The sequence below is a fragment of the Delphinapterus leucas genome, chromosome 2 (genome assembly GCF_059928025.1).
Source record: "Delphinapterus leucas isolate spDelLeu-1000000601 "Yukka" chromosome 2, BTC_Dleu_Yukka2, whole genome shotgun sequence".
Lineage (NCBI taxonomy): Eukaryota > Metazoa > Chordata > Mammalia > Artiodactyla > Monodontidae > Delphinapterus > Delphinapterus leucas.
Genome location: NC_143130.1, coordinates 144,604,410 through 144,622,198, shown reverse-complemented (window position 1 = coordinate 144,622,198; position 17,789 = coordinate 144,604,410). Strand labels below are relative to the sequence as shown.

The following is a 17,789-nucleotide window of genomic DNA, read 5'->3' as shown; positions in this document are numbered from 1 at the left end:
CTGAGCCACAGGGTTATTTGCAGGGAAGTGATAAAGGGGAACTTAACTGTAGTAAAAAATTTTCTTTTTGTTTACTGAGCACCCATTCTTCTGGCATTATCCCAATGTCCTTTTCAGGACTGACACACTCTCCTCAGTAGAGATGGTGTGGGTGAACACCCAAGAGTGAACAAGTGACCATATTTCATCCCCTGGACAATGAGATCCATCCCATGACTCTTAGGCACAAGGATGCAACAGGCTGGAGCTGCTCGGGGCCACCAAGTAGAGCTCAGAATGAGCCACCACGCAAAGGGGAGCAGAAATAAGGTCCTGAGGACTCTACTGAGCCCTTCTACCCAGCCCCACTGAAGCGAACTCTTCCTTAAGGCAGTTTGTGTTTAAACTGTGCTTCTTGTGTAACATTAACTCTATCCAAAAAAGGCAAGTTTCTGTATAATGCTAACATCATGAATCTAGAAGTAAAGCCCTCAAAGTGTGAAGTGTTTAGAAGGTAACTTTCTATACTTTTTAGGGTACAGTAAAGGACCTGAAGCTGCATTAGGGCAAATGGTTGCTTCAATATCAACAAGAGGAGGTGGGGAGCCTACAGCTGCCACGGCTCATGGGATTTTTTTTCTATCAAGTTGGAACACACTGTGTGCTAAACATGCCGTAGAGTATAAATTCTGCTGTAGGACTGAACAATAATAGCTGTCCGAAGGCTTACAGATTGACCTTTCCTTGCCAGCCACAGAAAGTTTTCACGTACGTTAGCTAACATTTTCCACTTTAAATTTCTGATCCACTTCTTTTAAACAGGGCACACTTCCTTGTAAAAAATAACCTCTGCTAACAAGTATTCATGATGAAATTAAAATACCAAGAGGCTGACTAGGTAACAGGGTAATACAGCCAATTATCCAAGGAATCCATTTCCTAGATCTACAACGGTGACTTGGGGCCCATTCTGGGATTCAGACTTTTCACTCTGCACCCTACAGACTATCTGAATCTTTATTATCATATAGGTTACTTTTTCACACAAAATAAATTGCTTTGAACTCAAATAACTCTGAGTTCAAATCTTGGCTCTGCTGCCTCTTGGACAAATTACTCAATCTCTCTGAGAATGTCTTCTCAGCTATTAAACAATAAGAATATCTACCTACTTCATAGGGTTGTTGAGAAAATTGAGAATTTAGGTAAAGAAGCCCCTAGCACACAGGTCCTGTGCCAATCAAGCCCACTTATTTAGGGCTCACAGTGTATCTCCCCTATACCTCTGAAGGTCAAGACCAGGCTCCATGAAATGGTGCTTTTTGTCTGTTTGTTTTTACCTGTCTCCTTGATGAGTTCCAAGCATCCTTTGGGTGTACAAGGGATGAAACAGTCATTTAGGTCACCTCTAGCAAGTTTTCCAGCACTGATGCTAGTCAATCTAAAACAAGGAAAGTGATAGGTGTCTTTACTCTTTAGAACCAAAATGATGTGTTCCTGAAGTAGAAATATATTATAGTCGCAATCATGCAATATGGTACAGAAAGCCAAGTCACACTCACCCGTCCACATCCTTTTCGGGTGCAATAGCATTGACCAATGCTTCAGTGTTAATGGGATTCTCTGAATCTAAAGGTAGCTGCACTATGAAACCATGCACATTGAGGTCTTCATTCAAAGATGTAATGCACTTTAACACCTAAAAATAATACCACATACAACTTATATACCACATAGAAATCAACAGGCTGGAGAAACACTTTCCAAGTCAGAAGTCCCATTTTCCCCCCAAGAGTTTAACTGTAGTCCTCTCAGAATGTACCTTGCCTTGGATCCTGAGAGCAACTCTACCTTAACACAGAATGTAACCTTCAGGTGTCTTGCAAGAAATCCAACAAACAGAAGAGCTAAGAACTTTAATAAACTATTACTGCAACAGTAAAATCCATGGTACCATCACCCAAGTCAAGATTTCTGTGATGACAGAAATGTTCTGTAATTTGTACCTTACAATAGTGGCTACTAAAATACTTGAAATGTGGCTTGGTTCAACTGAGGAACGGAATTTTAAACTTTATTTCGTTTTAATTAAATGACCACATGGGGTTAGTGGCTATCCTGCTGGACAATGCAGATGTAGAACATTTCCACGACCTCAGGAAGTCCCTTTTCCCTCCTGCCGCTTCCCAGTTAATCCCCCACAGTTCTGACTTTACTAACCAATGATCTGTTCTGCCTATTCTTGAACATCACAGAAATGAAATATACATTTCATTTTTCAAGTGCAGGTAACAACAGGACAGTGATCAGTTTTCAATGAACATCGCAGGTGATTTGCAAACAAATGATGCAGCAATCACACTGTGAGTACCAAACATTCATACCTAGCACTGCCCCATTTACTCTGTGGGTATTTTCAAAGATTTCCTGAAGGCTGAGTCTGTGAAGAAAGAATTACCTGGAGGTTTCTTGTATGCTGAATGCATCAGTCCCTAAAGTTGCACTAAACTAAAACCAGAGAGGAAAGCACTTCAGCTGCCCTCTTAACAGTTGATTCTTAACAGCTCACCTCAGATTCTGTGGCCGTTCGCGGTAACTTAATGTGCGTGGCTTTGATCCCGATCTGCAAGAATGAACATTTAAAACAGGTGCATGGCAAAAGGACTTGGGACATGGGCCCATTTCTTCTACAGATGTGACTAAGACAAACCAGGAGGTGGCAGGCATCATTTCACCCTCATATATCCTGAAGAACGAGTCTCTCACTTTGACCCATCCATCGTTTACTTGTTAACTGTCATCACGGCACTTAAGCAGTTTTATGCCCACTATTCCTGCTCTTTGTTTTTTGTTTTGTTTTGTTTTGTTTTTGCGGTATGCGGGCCTCTCACTGCTGTGGCCTCTTCCGTCGCGGAGCACAGGCTCCGGACGCGCAGGATCAGCGGCCATGGCTCACAGGCCCAGCCTCTCCACGGCATGTGGGATCCTCCCGGACCGGGGCACGAACCCGTGTCCCCTGCATCGGCAGGCAGACTCTCAACCACTGCCCCACCAGGGAAGCCCTATTCCTGCTCTTTAGAAGCAAGCAGATCACTGATTAGAAAACATTCCAGGGCAAACCAGAGGCTGAAGCTCTGTCACCCATTTCTAACTTGCAAAATACATAAACTGAAGTCTGCTGTGGGCGATAAAAGTTTTTGTGGGGGGAGCACAAAGGGGAAGGGGTGGCAGATAGGACCTGGGGAGGGGGAGGGGTAAGAGTGGAGGGCGGGGGCATTGGTGCCGCTGTTCTGGGCTTTACCTCTTCAGCAGCCTTCAGCTTCACATTTATATAAAGATTAGAATCATCTCTGTTGCCAACCTAGAAAAATAAAAACATGCAAATCAGACGATTAGGGAAAGGCAAAGTGTATGGAAAAGCTTCTAAAATTTTAGTTTTGATAAAAGGAATATTTAATCACGAGACTCCTGTTAGGGTGGACCTAATCCTAGCTCACACGGAAGAGACGCCCACGCCAGGCAAAGGGCAGTCTGCTGCCCTCAAGACAGAGGAAGACGCAGAAGCCAAATCCCCTGCCCCACCATGCTAGGTCTCACTATGTTCCCTGTTTCTTTAATCATGGACATATTTAGTTTTCCATTGTAATCATTTATCTAAAATTTTCCTTTACAAATATTTTCCCACGTTTTGGTGGTTGACATTTGTCCTTTTCAAAGTTGAAACGTCCTCTCGGGGTGATATGCCACAATAAGTTTGGTTTTTCCCAAAACTGCAGAGGGAAAAACGGTACGTCCTTGACACCAAAGGTAACTGATGCATGGTTGCTTTAAACAGGACAACTGTGGAGAAAGAATCTGGCCCTAGGAACAGAGTATCTCCAGGTCTGGTCACGCTGATGCTGTTACTGGAAGCTCCGCTCAGGCTCACAGAACACGGCCTTACTCTTAGCTGCAGGTGTCCTTTATAGAGAAGTCTCAGTTTTGCCAGTGCTAATTTGAATTTCAAGAGCCAGATGAATGCGGTGAGGGGAATTTGATTTTTCTATGGGTTATTTGCACCTAAGTGCATTAGGTGCTTCCTGTGGGGCTTCCCTAGAATTTTAGTGCCTCTCATGTTTCGTTTTCGTCATTTTATATATATGACCTCTGCCCCTATCATCCAACCTTCATTGATTCAGTTACCAGATTTAATACACTCTGGGATTTTTGGATCAAAGTAGGAAACAGAGTACTGTTTTTTCATTTTTATTAATATTGTAAGCAAAGAATTTTGCCTGCCATTTCAGTTCTGTAAGGATCAAGTCATTAGCCCCTGCAGTTGCTGACCTGCAAGTACACCCTGAAAGGAATTCAGGGTGCAGCATTCCATGTTTTGGAATATACGGGCCCCTTAGATAGTTCAAATGCATGTCTTAGGAAGAATTTCAATGACCCCAGATTCTTGCATCTTCCCACACATAGAAAAGCCCTAAAAGTATTAACTGAGGGGACTTCCCTGGTGGTGCAGTGGTTAAGAATCCACCTGCCAATGCAGGGGACATGGGTTTGAGCCCTGGTCTGGGAAGATTCCACATGCGGCAGAGCAGCTAAGCCTGTGAGCCACAACTACTGAGCCTGCGCTCTAGAGCCAGCGAGCCACAACTACTAAGCCCGTGTGCCACTACTGAAGCCCACGCACCTAGAGCCCATGCTCCGCAACAAGATAAAACACTGCAATGAGAAGCCTGTGCACCACAACGAAGAGTAGCCCCCGCTCACCACAACTAGAGAAAGCCCGCGTGCAGCAGCGAAGCCTGACACAGCCAAAATTTAAACAAATGAATAAATTTATTTTTTAAAAAAAGTATTAACTGAGATAGCTGATCCTGTGACCAGCAGTAGCCTTTCACTGAGATCTTGACTGCCTGTATCTCCCAGCCCAAATTCACACACACACACACATTATCTATATACTGGCTCCTCCCCTACCTCTTTGGAGCAGTTTCTCTGAGCAGTTAGAGACTGTCACTGTCTCCTAGGCTATAGCACTCAGTAAGACACTGAATAAACTCAACTCACAGCTCTCACGTGGTACGTTTTTTAAGTTGACAATATTTATAACTACAATTAGTTATTACGACTTAACTCGGAGATTAAATGGTTTTATCACTCACTGCCAGTTTTTTTTTTTTTATATAAATTACAACTTCTCTGTTCTATGCTTTATCTTCACCTCTCACGTAGCTAAATGCAACTGTAAGTCACTTTTCCAGGAATGGCGTGTGGGCATTTTCCTTAGTCTGTGTGCACCTGAAAATATTTCTCTGCTGTCTTTGCACTTGAAGGCACGTTTGGCTGAGTTTGGAGTCACGACATTTTCCTTCAGAGTTGCTGTCTTTGGCATCTAGTGTGACAGAAGTCTGAAGTCTTTTGTTGTTGTTCCTTTATAGGTAACTTTTCTGTCTGAATATTTCTGAAGGAATTTTTCTGAAACTCCAAAACTACCACCAGTTTTTTAACAGAAAGCTTAACAGTTATGAGCATATGTCAAAATCTTACTGTAATCCTAATGCAAAGAAAAAGACCTCTTAAGATCCAGTTCAAATATTCTCATCTAGGCATTTCATAGGGAAAAATGGTTATATAATCATTGATAGACTGGATGCAAAAAGAATGTTCAGTTGAAGAACAGTAGATTCTTGACTGACAGGCAAGTGGGTGGATGGCCTACTGGTTTCCCAGAACAAATCTTAATCCCATTATAGTTTATTAAAAAAAAAAAATCACTTAAGCATTTTATCAGAAATACCAATTTCTTCCTTGAAGGAGGTGAATTACATCATCCAAAAAACGTCCTATTCAGACAGAAAAGGAAGTGGGCAGGGCACAACCATTACAAGAATGACACAACCATTAAGAACAGGATACCACAAAAACTGGTTAGAACACATTAGGTCCAAGATGGCGGAAGAGTCTACTTCCAGTGGACCTTGAGCCTCATTATACACTCATTGTAATACATTAGCATATGCTAAATGACACACCCATGGGTGCCATGACAGTTCCGAGGCTGACCATAAAAGGCCCAAAAGCAGCATGATGGCCCAATTCCTGGAAGTCCCTGCCCCACCTCCAAAATACCTGGACTAATCCTCCCACTTGTTTGCCTATGAAATTACCCAGCCCATAAAAACTAGCCACCCTCACACCACGGAACCACTCTCTCCTTTTAAGATGGCCTACGCTGTCTATGGAACGTGTACCTCTCTAAATAAACTTGCTTTCACTTCACTATGGCTCACTCTTGAATTCTTTCCTATGCAAGGCCAAGGACCCTCACCTGGCGGCCTGTCTGAGGGACTCACCCGAGACCTGGGATATGACCATCCTCTTGTGCCCCATTTTTCCTACAACACTATCTTGGAACAAGTTAGGGATTTTTTTTTTTTTTTTTTTTTACACCAGGAATCTACAAACTGTTTCTGTAAAGGGCCAGGCAGCATATATTTTAGGTTTTTCAGGCCACATACTCTGTCATACCTTCTTTTTTAACCATTTACAACCTGAGCAGTTTTGGACATGGGCCACAGTTTACCAATCCCTGTTTTACACCATAAAATATCTTGGGTATTGGTCTACTGATTAATTTTTCTTCTGCTCCAGGAGCCTTTTGTAAACATTCAGGCCAATTGAGTTTATTTTTTTTGTTTTGTCCATGTCTTTTGTGAGGACTGAATAATTTACTATCTATAAAGCGCTTTAGGGCTTCCCTGGTGGTGCAGTGGTTAAGAATCTGCCCGCCAATGCCCGCAAGCCACAACTACTGAGCCTGTGCTCTGCAACAAGAGAAGCCACCACAATCGCACACCGCCAAGGAAGAGTAGCCCCTGCTCGCTGCAACTAGAGAAAAGCCCATGTGCAGCAACGAAGACCCGACACAGCCAAAAATAAATAAATTTATAAAAAGCACTTTAAATAATACCTGGTAGGAAGCAAATGTTATTATATTATTAATAACTATTTTATGGAAATGCAGCCTCATTTGTATCTCTCTTTTTTTTAAAAATTTTTATTCATTTTTGGGCTGCGTTGGGTCTTCGTTGTGGTGCATGGGCTTCTCATTGTGGTGGCTTCTCTTGTTGCAGAGAATGGGCTCTAGGTGTGTGGGCTTCAATAGTTGTGGCTCGTGGGCTCCAGAGCACAGGCTCAGTAGTTGTGGCACACGGGCTTAGTTGCTCCGCAGCATGTGGGATCTTCCCAGACCAGGGCTCAAACCCATGTCCCCTGCATTGGCAGGTGGATTCTTAACCACTGCGCCACCAGGGAAGTCCATCATTTGTATCTCTTGTGATGAAAAGCCAAGTCTTAATTTCCATTAAATATTTAACTATTTGTAAGTTATCAGTCCGCTGTTTTAAAAGAAATTCCAACTTGTAGGTATATATGCCTGGACCAGATCCTGAATACCCTTAATACAATGCTAATGAATTAGAAAAACGAATGGGAAAAGCAAATTGATTTTGGAGACAGATAGAGCTGGGTTCATATCCAGACTCAGTACCTTCAGGTCTGTGGCTTTGGGCAAGCTACCCAAGATCTTTGACCACCAGTTACTGTTACTGAACACAAGTTAGGGTGCTCCAGGCACAGTGAGGCCAAACAAACTGAAATGTCGGAGTTTGGAGCAAAGAAAGGTTTATTGCAGGGCCAAGCAAGGAGAATGGGTGGCTTGTACTCTAAAACCCCAAACTCCCTGATGGTTTTGAGGGAAATGCTTTTATAGGCAAAATTTGGGTTGAGGGCTACACGGTGTGTGACTTTCTTTTGATTGGTTGATGGTGAGGTAACAGGGCTGTATTCCAGGAATCTTGTGCTCAGCCTGTAGTTGCCATCCTCCACCTGGGGGTCTCAGCTCTTCAGAAGAACTCAAAGATATTGTTATGTATATTCCCTGAGGAGGAACTAGGACCCTGCCCCAAGGCTGTGCTACACCACTGTTTCTAGACTGTTCCTCCCATGTTTCTGCATCCCCTCCCTTCCCTGATTAGCAACTGTTTGAATCTGTCCTATGGAACTCAGGGAAGGTCAAGGAGGCTGAATGAAGCCTATTTCCAACAAACAAGATATGGGGGACACAGGAAGGATTTGTACCAGGGAGGGCCCCACAGGGTCCTGCTCGGTTTCATACATCTCCCATCTTGTAGGGGTAGTATAAAAATCAGAACCACTCGTAATATATACAAATCATTTGAACTACAGCAGTCACTCTACATAAGCAGTACTGTTGTTCCTTCTGTAAAGGATGGGGAGAGTGGGTGTAGCTGGATGGCAGATTTGCATTTTGACAAGGGCTACATTTGCAGTTAAAAGGACTGAAAGCATCCAGATCAGAAGCCTGTAAGCAGTTGACCAGTGGCCCAGAGGGAGGGAGCAGTAGAAATCAAAAGGAGGGAAGATATCCCAAGAGCTTATGAGAGGCATTACCAATAGGACCTTAGTCCCTAAGGGGATGTAGAGAGCAGGGAGATGCCCAAAAGAGACAGCTCAGGTTTCTAGTTTGAGTGTGTGGGAAAATGGTGGTGCCTGTCACCAGGATGGAAAAGAAACAAGAGGTCTGAGGTGGCACAGATGTGATTACAACATAATCTGTGAGCCTTGCATCATAGAAAGATGTTGATTCTGGTGCTAAAGTACAAGATTAATATATTCTACCACTGTTTTATTGCAAGGACATAAGAAACAAGCTGCAGAACAGTGTTTATGTAACAAAAACACTTTGCAATCAATAAATTTAAAATAGGAGTTTGGAAGTCAATTTTTAAAAAGCAGGAAAAAAAACCCCTCGATATTGCTACAAAAAGGTTTACAGAAACATATTTCTTGTCTACGACATTTACTCATTCTACAACAAACAATTCACAAGAATAAGCCAAGAAATAACTGGTCCCACAAAAGTACCAAGTGGACACCCACAACATATACCTTCGATTCTTAGTAATTTGCAAAAATGGAAAATCCACCACAGCACAGGACATACCAGGCAGAACGACAGGCCTTCTGTGCTTTTCTTCTCAACTAAGGCCTCTCAGATAATGAATAGCAATGGTGGAAAATATTTAAGTACTATTCACTCTGGAATTCTTGATGAACATGGATCAGAAACTTAGCAAGGGATTAAATGATATACATGGAGACATACATACAGAGAGAAATGTGAAGTGAGGAAGCAGGTGTTTCTGAAGGGAATTTCAAAAGCAAGCTATCAGTTTCCTGTCATCCCAATCAACCCTTCAAACATTCATTTGTACATCTGGCCACATGACACATATTTATTAAATACCTCCTGCCTATTTATTGAAGGCCTCTTACTGGATGAATCTGGAGCTCTTGAAAGAAACCTCAGATAAGTATTCTCCCATGTAGCTATGGGACTGGGGGAGCTCACTTAGGGAAAAAATAAGGTAGAAAAGAAGTCTGAGGGCTGAGCGTTGAGGTATTCGAGTGGTCTAGGTATCAGGAAGGTATCAGGAACAACAAGCAAAAAAGATTAGAGAAGGAGTGATGTCCTAGAAGCCAAGAGCCTAGAACCAGAAGAGATCCAGGTTTACAAGTTCCTGACCTACAGCTGATATCTGGGGTCAGATAAAACTGCGTAAGGCAATGGTTCCCAAAGTGCGGTTCACACACTTTTGCCGGAACCCCAACACCCTTTCAGAAGATTTGCGAGTGCCATAATACTATGATGTCATTTGCCTTTTTCACTGTATTGACATCTGTATTGAGGCTGCACAAGTTAGGCTGTGTAAGACTGCTGATGACTTAGCACTAAATCAAGACAATGGCACCAACCTGTACTAGTCACACAGTCTCAGTAAAAAAAAAAGACACCAATTTCACTTAGAAGTGCTCTTGATGAAGCAGTAAAAATTATTTTTATTAAACGTTGACCCTTGAGTACATGTCTTTTTAATATTCTGCATAAAGAATGGGGAAGCAATCACAAAGCACTTCTGCCGCATACAGAAGTGGTTGTCACCAGGAAAGGCACTTGAGCTTTCTTGCCTTGCAAGCAGAACTAGCAGATTTTTAAATGGAGCACCATCTTTACTTAAAAGAACAACTGACAAATAATGATTATTTGGGCTTGAATATTTGGCAAATATTTTCTCAAAATTGGATAAAGTGAGCCTGCTACTTCAAGGAAAATAAGTAATAGTATTAATTACCAATGACAAAATTTGAGCTTTCAAGCAAAAATTGGTATTTACGTACTCCTGTGAGCTTGACAACTTCTCAACACTTAAAGACTTTTCTGATAAGTTTGTTGGTGATATTAATGATTATGATTTTTAAATATTGCATAATGAAACGTGTTAACATTTGGAAGACCTGCATAATTCAGTGAACCATTATTTCCCAAATGGGGAATGAAGGACATAACAAAACCAGACACAGGTAAATAGCCATTCAAACTGCAACATGAAACAAGATTTTGATTTAACAAAGTATGAAAGTTCACTGATAACAGTTTCAGAGTCCACACTGCAACTACCTTTTAAAAACTTTACTTACTGAGTGCTTATAGTATTAAAGAAAAATATCCACAACTATCTGGGAAGACTATTAAAAGAACTCTTCCTTTTACAACCATATGTCTGTATAAGGTCAGATGTTCTCCATATATTTCAATCAAACCAGCATAGCAAGAAATTGAATATAGAAGTAGATGGGAATCCAGCTGTCTTCGATTAAGCCAGACAGTACAGGGTTTTGCAAAAATGTAAAACAATGCCCCTCTCCTCACTCAATTTTGTTTCTAAAAGTTACTTTGTCATAAAAATGTTACTTATGCTAACACACAGTGAGCTTACTCTTGGCATTTTTAAATATACAAATGCCTTTAAAACTCTTAGTTTTAATTTATAAATAGTATATATCAATGGATAAATCCGTATAAACGAAAGTTTACTGGTGTAAAGGGGTCCTAAGACCAAAGGTCAAGAGATACTGGATTAGGGAAAGGTACCCACAGAGAACAGTAGAGGGCCAGGACAGGCCAACACATAGAAGTTGAGCTGAAGAGGAGGAGCCTGCAAAGAGAAACTGAAAAGGTCTGAGGTTTCACAGAAGCCAAAAAAAAAAGAGGAAGAGCTTTGATGTGCCTGTTGTCTTAAATGCTATCGAGAGATTGAGAAAGGAAGAAAGATATTAGTAGAAATACACTATCACAATACCTGTAAAATTGCCAGACCTGGTGTGAAACCAGGTGCTTGCTCCTTCATCTGAATGACTTGGTTCTTCAGTCTCTCCCTGATTTGCCTAGAGAAACAGGAAAAAATTGGAGTTAACATTTAATGTTTCAAGCCACAAATAAAAAATGTGTATTACTGGATGTATTTCTCTTTTAAATTAAAAACACCTTAATTAACAGACATTATCTGATATAATATGTACCCTGTACAACCCATCAGTTTTCCAGGCCTCAAGTAGACATGGATCTTTTCTAACTCTTACTGACACTGACTGGGCCATGGGGTATGGGCCAGTTTAAGACATACTAGTTGAATATATAAAATAGACAATCAACAAGGACCTACTATATAGCACAGGGAACTCTACTCAATATTCTATAATAACCTAAATGGGAAAAGAATCTGAAGAACAGATACATGTATATGTATAACTGAATCACTCTGCTGTACACCTGAAACTGAAACATTGTAAATCAACTAACTCTAATATAAAATTAAAAATAATTAAAAAAAATACTAGTTGATGGCATTCCAAATCATACAGTGAACAAATAAAAACTTGGACCAACACTTCTGGAAGGCTGCTAATCCTCATCTTTTTCAGCCTTTCCACTCTTCAGGTGCCGGAGGAAAAACGTTTGCGGGAAAGAACTCAAGCTCACACCTTCTGCTCAACCTACCCTACACAGTAAGATGATCACAGGGTATCCACATAAGGCTGAATGATAAATCAATGAATCCCACTCTGAATTCAATATGAATTTACAAATTATATCCTAATTCACAAAAGAATTTTCCTTACTCAAGGTTGAAAGTATAACCTCATGTGAAACAAAGATACATCAATTTACTAACACACAACTCTCAACAATACAATAAGACATCAAATAAGTTACATTACATCTATAAGTAAACATTCAAAGTAGTCCAACCTTGTCCAGTTACGATACAGTTATTAACTTGAACAGGATCTGTCTCTCCTGAAGAACCAGTTTTGTCATTTATCTTTTTTCATCCTAACCACACTTGACAAACAAATATACCCGGACATTAGCAAGCATCTCTTCCCTCATCCTAATTTGGTTACTCCCTTCCCCAGTTCTCCACACTTGACAAATATCTGGCATAAAAAGGCACAGGAGTCACAAAAATAGATTATGTGTATTAGCCTAGTAAACAGTAAGAATGTTGAAAGATACAAGAAGTCATACCGAAGACTTCAAAATCATCTAAGCTAATAGCCTTGTTTTTTCAAATCAGTATTCTATAAATCGTATCATTCAAAAGAAGTATTAATGGACTGTTGGATTTCCTTTTACTGGGATTTGACCTGAACAGAGTACACAATTCTGCTCTGACACAAGAAAACAGGAGATACTATAGCTGCCAAGTTTTCCCTAGGCTGCCATTGAAACTCCCCAGCAGTTCCAGCCACAGCTGTTTCTCCTGCATGATGATCAGAAGTGCTGCCCGGGGAGCTGCAGAAGGTCTGTCTCTCCCAGGGGCCAAGTTTCCAGACTCCACTCTCTCCTCTCCCCTTCCTTCCCCCAACCACTGTATGATCACAAAGTGCTAGGCAAAGGTTTCCACTGCTTCTCCTTAACCCTCTGGACCCAAACAAAACCCACGGTTTGGGGTGGGGGTGGGGGTGGGGGTAAAGACCCCACCATTCCTGGCACAATGTGAGACAGTAAGGAGACAGAACAGTGAGAAGAAGTGAACACGTCTGAGACTCTCAATAACCCACTGAAGTACGCGAGGGAGAAAAAGCTTTCTTATTCCTGCTCACAGATGTAGACACGGGCTCTAAGCAGTCAGGTCGGGTGGCTTTCCCAGGTCCAATTTACAGAAAGAACAGCAAGTGCAAAGGCCCTGAGTGTGTAATTGAGGCCCAAGGGGAAGCAGTAATCAAATGAGGTATACAGTCATTTATTCGGAATGTGATGGGAAGCCATTAGAGGGTTTTCAACAGGGCTGACATGATTGGACTTACATTTTTTTTTAAATAGATCTTTATTGGAGTATAATTGCTTCACAATACTGTGTTAGTTTCTGTTGCACAACAAAGCGAATCAGCCATATGCATACACATGTCCCCACAACCCCTCCCTCTTGAGCCTCCCCCCCATCCTCCCTATCCCACCCGTCTAGGTCATCGCAAAGCACCCAGCCGATCTCCCCGTGCTATGCTGCTGCTTCCCACCACCCATGTATTTCACATTTGGTACTGTATGTATGTCGATGCTACTCTCACTTCACCCCAGCTTCCCCCTCCCACCCCATGTCCTCAAGTCCATTCTCTACGTCTACCTCTTTATTCCTGCCCTGCAACTAGGTTCATCAGTACCAAGAATATGGAACACTTCATGAATTTGCATGTCATCCTTGCACAGGGGCCATGCCAATCTTCTCTGTATCGTTCCAATTTTAGTATATGTGCTGCCAAAGTGAGCCCTGGGCTTACATTTTTAAAGGATTATTCTGGCTGCTGAATTGGGAACAGACCCGAGAGGGAACGGTGAGAATCAGGGACAGCAGCAAGAAGTCACTGCAATTGCAAAATCCAGGCCAGAGGGGATGGTGGCTTGGATTAAGGTACCAGTGGTAAGCTGGCAAGAAGCAGATGTATTCTAGATATACTAAACATGAAACACAGAGGAAATGCCAGGGCTACAGATGACTCTCAGGTTCTGGGGTGTGTGAAATGGAGCTGGGAAGACGGACAACTACAAATACTTTAAGAACAGAGCAATTTCATACTGATACAGTGAATTTATTTACCAAATCTTATAAGGATTGTAGAATAAGTAAGCATTTGAGACCCAAGGAAGGAATCTAGGGACAAATAAAAATAATACTTACACCCAGCAGGTAGCAAGCTATAGGAACCCAGTACTACAAGGTGGTATAGGTGGAAAATGTTGTTTCAGCCCAGTAGGTTAAGAGCAAAGAACAAAATGTTCTGTATTTTCTATGCTATAATTTAAATGGGTCTAAGTACGCATTTTTTTTTCCCTAAAAAAGATTATAGCTTGAGATCAGTTATACTGACTCCCCTAAACTTTTTCTAAGAAGCAGGACTGTTTTAAGAGTTGCATTAGCAGGGATATTCTTCCAGCTACCAAGATTTGTTTAAAAGCTAACACTTGGGCCTCTGAGATATGACCAGAATAGCAATGAGACATTTTTAAGTCTCATTTTAAGCCACAATCAGCAAGAACTAGAGAGCCCAGAACACTAAAGCAACCAATGGAAAATTTTCTGCTCTGGTGAGGAAAAAAGTAAAAAAATCAAGACAATTGTAATTACATCTCTGTTAAGTCTCTTAAAAATTTTTTCCTGCCTGGTTTTCTTGGTTGGCCACTAACCGAAGCACCTTAAAACGAAAAGTGGAATAACAAAAGTCAAGTGTCAGGTGTGTCTGAAGTTGAAGAAACTACAGAAGAAGAACATGGAGAGAAAAATTAATACTCCCTCCCTCGTCTATCTTTATTTTAGGGTCATAGAGCTGTGACGAATTAAATGGTGGGAACCCCTTTAATTTTTATAGCTCATTTCCAGCAAGTATAAATGCTATAATGGAACAACTTTCGAATCACTGAAACCTCCTAAATAAACAGAAACTTCCTTGAATTGCAGATGCCTCCCATTTCTATCCTCGGCCCCATGAGTTATACCATCCTGGTAAAGATTCTGGGGGCAAAGTGAGGCAGAAGTGGGCATGTGGAGAAACACCCCTGATCCCTGAATAGAACTACACATGCCAGTCACACCATCTTCCATCAACATTCTCTAAAATCTAAGGGAAGACATATCTCAATCTTGATGTAGGAGAAATCAGTACTAGAGTGCCAATGAAGGTAGCAGGACCAAGTAGCAGTAAACCATTGAAGTCTCTCTGGTCCTGATGGACAGATACTAGTAAAATAGTCATAGCTAATTAAACATGAACAGACACAGATGCAGTTTTAACTAAGTTGCTACTGGTATCTAGTGGGTAGAGGCTAGGGATACAATTACATATCCTACAATGCACGGGACAAAGAACAACAAAGAATTGTCCAGCCCAAATGTTAATAGTGCCCAAGGATGAGAAACCCTGCTACTGGCCAATAAAATGCAATGTTTGCGGTTATCTTTTCTAAGGTGCAAAAATCACAGTGGAAATCATTTATAGTTCAACCTGTCAAAATTTGTTTGAATCTCTATGGATAAGAGTTATTTGCGTGACTATCAGTTTTCTCCAAGTTGACTTCTCCCACATATAGTTGTCAAAGAGCCTAGTCAACAAAAGTAAAGGTGTACATCCCTACAGAATCGCATCACCCTTGAAGAGTCCTAGTCAGAGCCTAATATCTCTAACAGTCACCCAGATCTCTTGCCTCAAGTCTTATACAATTATTCCTCAAAAAGTCCACTATGAATTCCAACTCATTCTGTTTTACATAATGGCCTATTTTCAAATTTTGGACATTTTATGACTGAGAAAAAAAAAGCATTGCTAAAATATAACGTAACAAGGACATTTCAACAGAAGCTACAGGTAGGAAAAGGAGGCGGTAATGGGTATTCAGCTACATGGCTAAGAAATCTACATGACGGGAAAAAAGCTGCCCAGTCAACAAACACTGAAATGTAGCACAGGCTTAGAGGAATTTGCAAATGATCTTCAAAAGGTCCACAGAGGGGACTTCCCTGGTGGCGCAGTGGTTAAGAATCCGCCTGCCAATGCGGGGGACACGGGTTCGAGCCCTGGTCCGGGAAGATCCCACATGCCGCGGAGCAACTAAGCCCGTGTGCCACAACTACTGAGCCTGTGCTTTAGAGCCCGCGTGCCACAACTGCTGAGGCGCGCACACCTAGAGCCTGTGCTCCCCAACAAGAGAAGCCACTGCAATGAGGCCAGTGCACGGCAACGAAGAGTAGCCCCCGCTCAACGCAACTAGAGAAAGCCCGCGCACAGCAACGAAGACCCAATGCAGCCAATAAATAAATAAATTTTAAAAAAAAAGGTCCACAGAATAGGGCTTTAAGTAACTAATCAGAGAAAAATCAAGAACATTCATCTTCAACATGCAGGGCTATTCTAAACAAGGACAGACATTTCTCACCCTCCCCCACCCCCACAAGGAGACTGTTGTTATAAGATTTTACAATGCAGTACAACACAAATGTCTGATTTCATCTGCTTTATTTTCATTTTGTTCATTTGCTGTTTTATGTTTCATTACAACTGTTACACTGCTAAAAAATTCTTCAAATTTTCTGAAAAACTTAATATGTAGTTCCTTGTAAAAACAATTGAGGCCACCTAGTGTTCCAAGAAAGGCATATATTTCAAATTCCTAGTTAGTTAAGTCAAATTAAAAGATTAAATTATGTCCTTGTTGAAGAACATATTTGCAAATGATGCAACCAACAAGGGCTTAATTTCCAAAATATATAAACAACTCACATAACTCAATAAGAAACAAGCAACCCAATCAAAAAAAACGGTCAGAAGACCTAAATAGACATTTCTCCAAAGAAGACATACAGATGACCAACAGGCACATGAAAAGATGCTCAACATGACTAATTAGAGAAATGCAAATCAAAACTACAATGAGGTACCACCTCACACTAGTCAGAATAGTCATCATCAAAAAATCTACAAACAGTAAGTGCTGGAGAGGGTGTGGAGAAAAGGGAACCCTCCTGCACTGCTGGTGGGAATGTAAATTGGTGCAGCCACTATGGAAAACAGCATGGAGGTTCCTCAAAAAACTAAAAATAGAGTTGCCAAATGATCCAGCAATCCCACTCCTGGGCATATATCTGGACAAAACTATAATTCAAAAAGATACATGCACCCTTATGTTCATAGCAGCACTATTCACAATAGCAACACATCCAATAGCCTGGCCGGGTGGCCTCGTTAGGACCCAGCAGAAGGTCCCACTCTCAGGAACTCTCACTTGCTCTCCTGCACAGGCTCCCAGAGTGAAGCCAGCTTTGACAGTAAAGGTTCCATGGACCTTCAGAAAGGCCCACACTTTGGAGCTCATTACAGGCAAATCTTTTTAAGCACAAAAAGGCCTTCAGGTACTTTATCTACAGGACAAAATGAAAAGCTTATCAACTTCACTGTGGTGAGCAAACTCTTTTTACAGAAAATAGTTCTTCTAGCCCTGTAGCTAAACATATAGTCATGGTTCCATTTTTATCTTTGAAAAATAGGATACATTCTAATTTTAAGGCTCAAGATAATAAGCCAGCTGCCGCAGATAAAGCTTGGATAAACACAAACATCACTTGCTTATTCAACAGGTACTCTCTAAGTACCAATTTATTAAAGCTTAACTATGTGCCAGAGACTGCTCTAAATGCTTTACAAGTCATGACTCATTCAATTTTAACAACCTTGTGAATTAGGTGGCCAACATATAGATGAGGAAGTTAAGGCACAAGTAGGTAAACTAAGTCACCCCCTGATTCTGGAGGAGGGAGCAGCACTGTGACTAGCTCTGGGGATACCACCCACAGGGAGCTGTGTTACAAACACACCAACCCGCTCTGCTCAACCCACAACTCAGAGCA

At 41.4% G+C, this 17,789-nt stretch overlaps 1 protein-coding gene and 1 non-coding gene across 4 annotated transcripts in view; both read right to left on the bottom strand.

Moving 5' to 3' along the window:
- MTHFD1 (methylenetetrahydrofolate dehydrogenase, cyclohydrolase and formyltetrahydrofolate synthetase 1) overlaps positions 1-17,789 on the bottom strand; it is a 58,261-nt gene that overhangs the window by 35,226 nt on the left and 5,246 nt on the right. For all 3 annotated transcript variants that reach the window (XR_016392191.1, XM_022570387.2, XM_089907816.1), the window contains exons 2-6: positions 11,193-11,277; positions 3,281-3,340; positions 2,549-2,602; positions 1,542-1,678; positions 1,320-1,420 (exon numbers count right to left, since the gene is read on the bottom strand). Coding sequence is in view for 2 of the 3 variants with exons in the window: in XM_022570387.2 (XP_022426095.1) it covers positions 1,320-1,420; positions 1,542-1,678; positions 2,549-2,602; positions 3,281-3,340; positions 11,193-11,277 (437 nt within the window). In the remaining variant the exon portion in view is untranslated. The remainder of the gene's footprint in view (positions 1-1,319; positions 1,421-1,541; positions 1,679-2,548; positions 2,603-3,280; positions 3,341-11,192; positions 11,278-17,789) is intronic.
- On the bottom strand, positions 13,559-13,665 carry LOC115803667 (U6 spliceosomal RNA). The gene has a single exon (XR_004024439.1). It is a non-coding gene; the product is annotated as a U6 spliceosomal RNA (small nuclear RNA).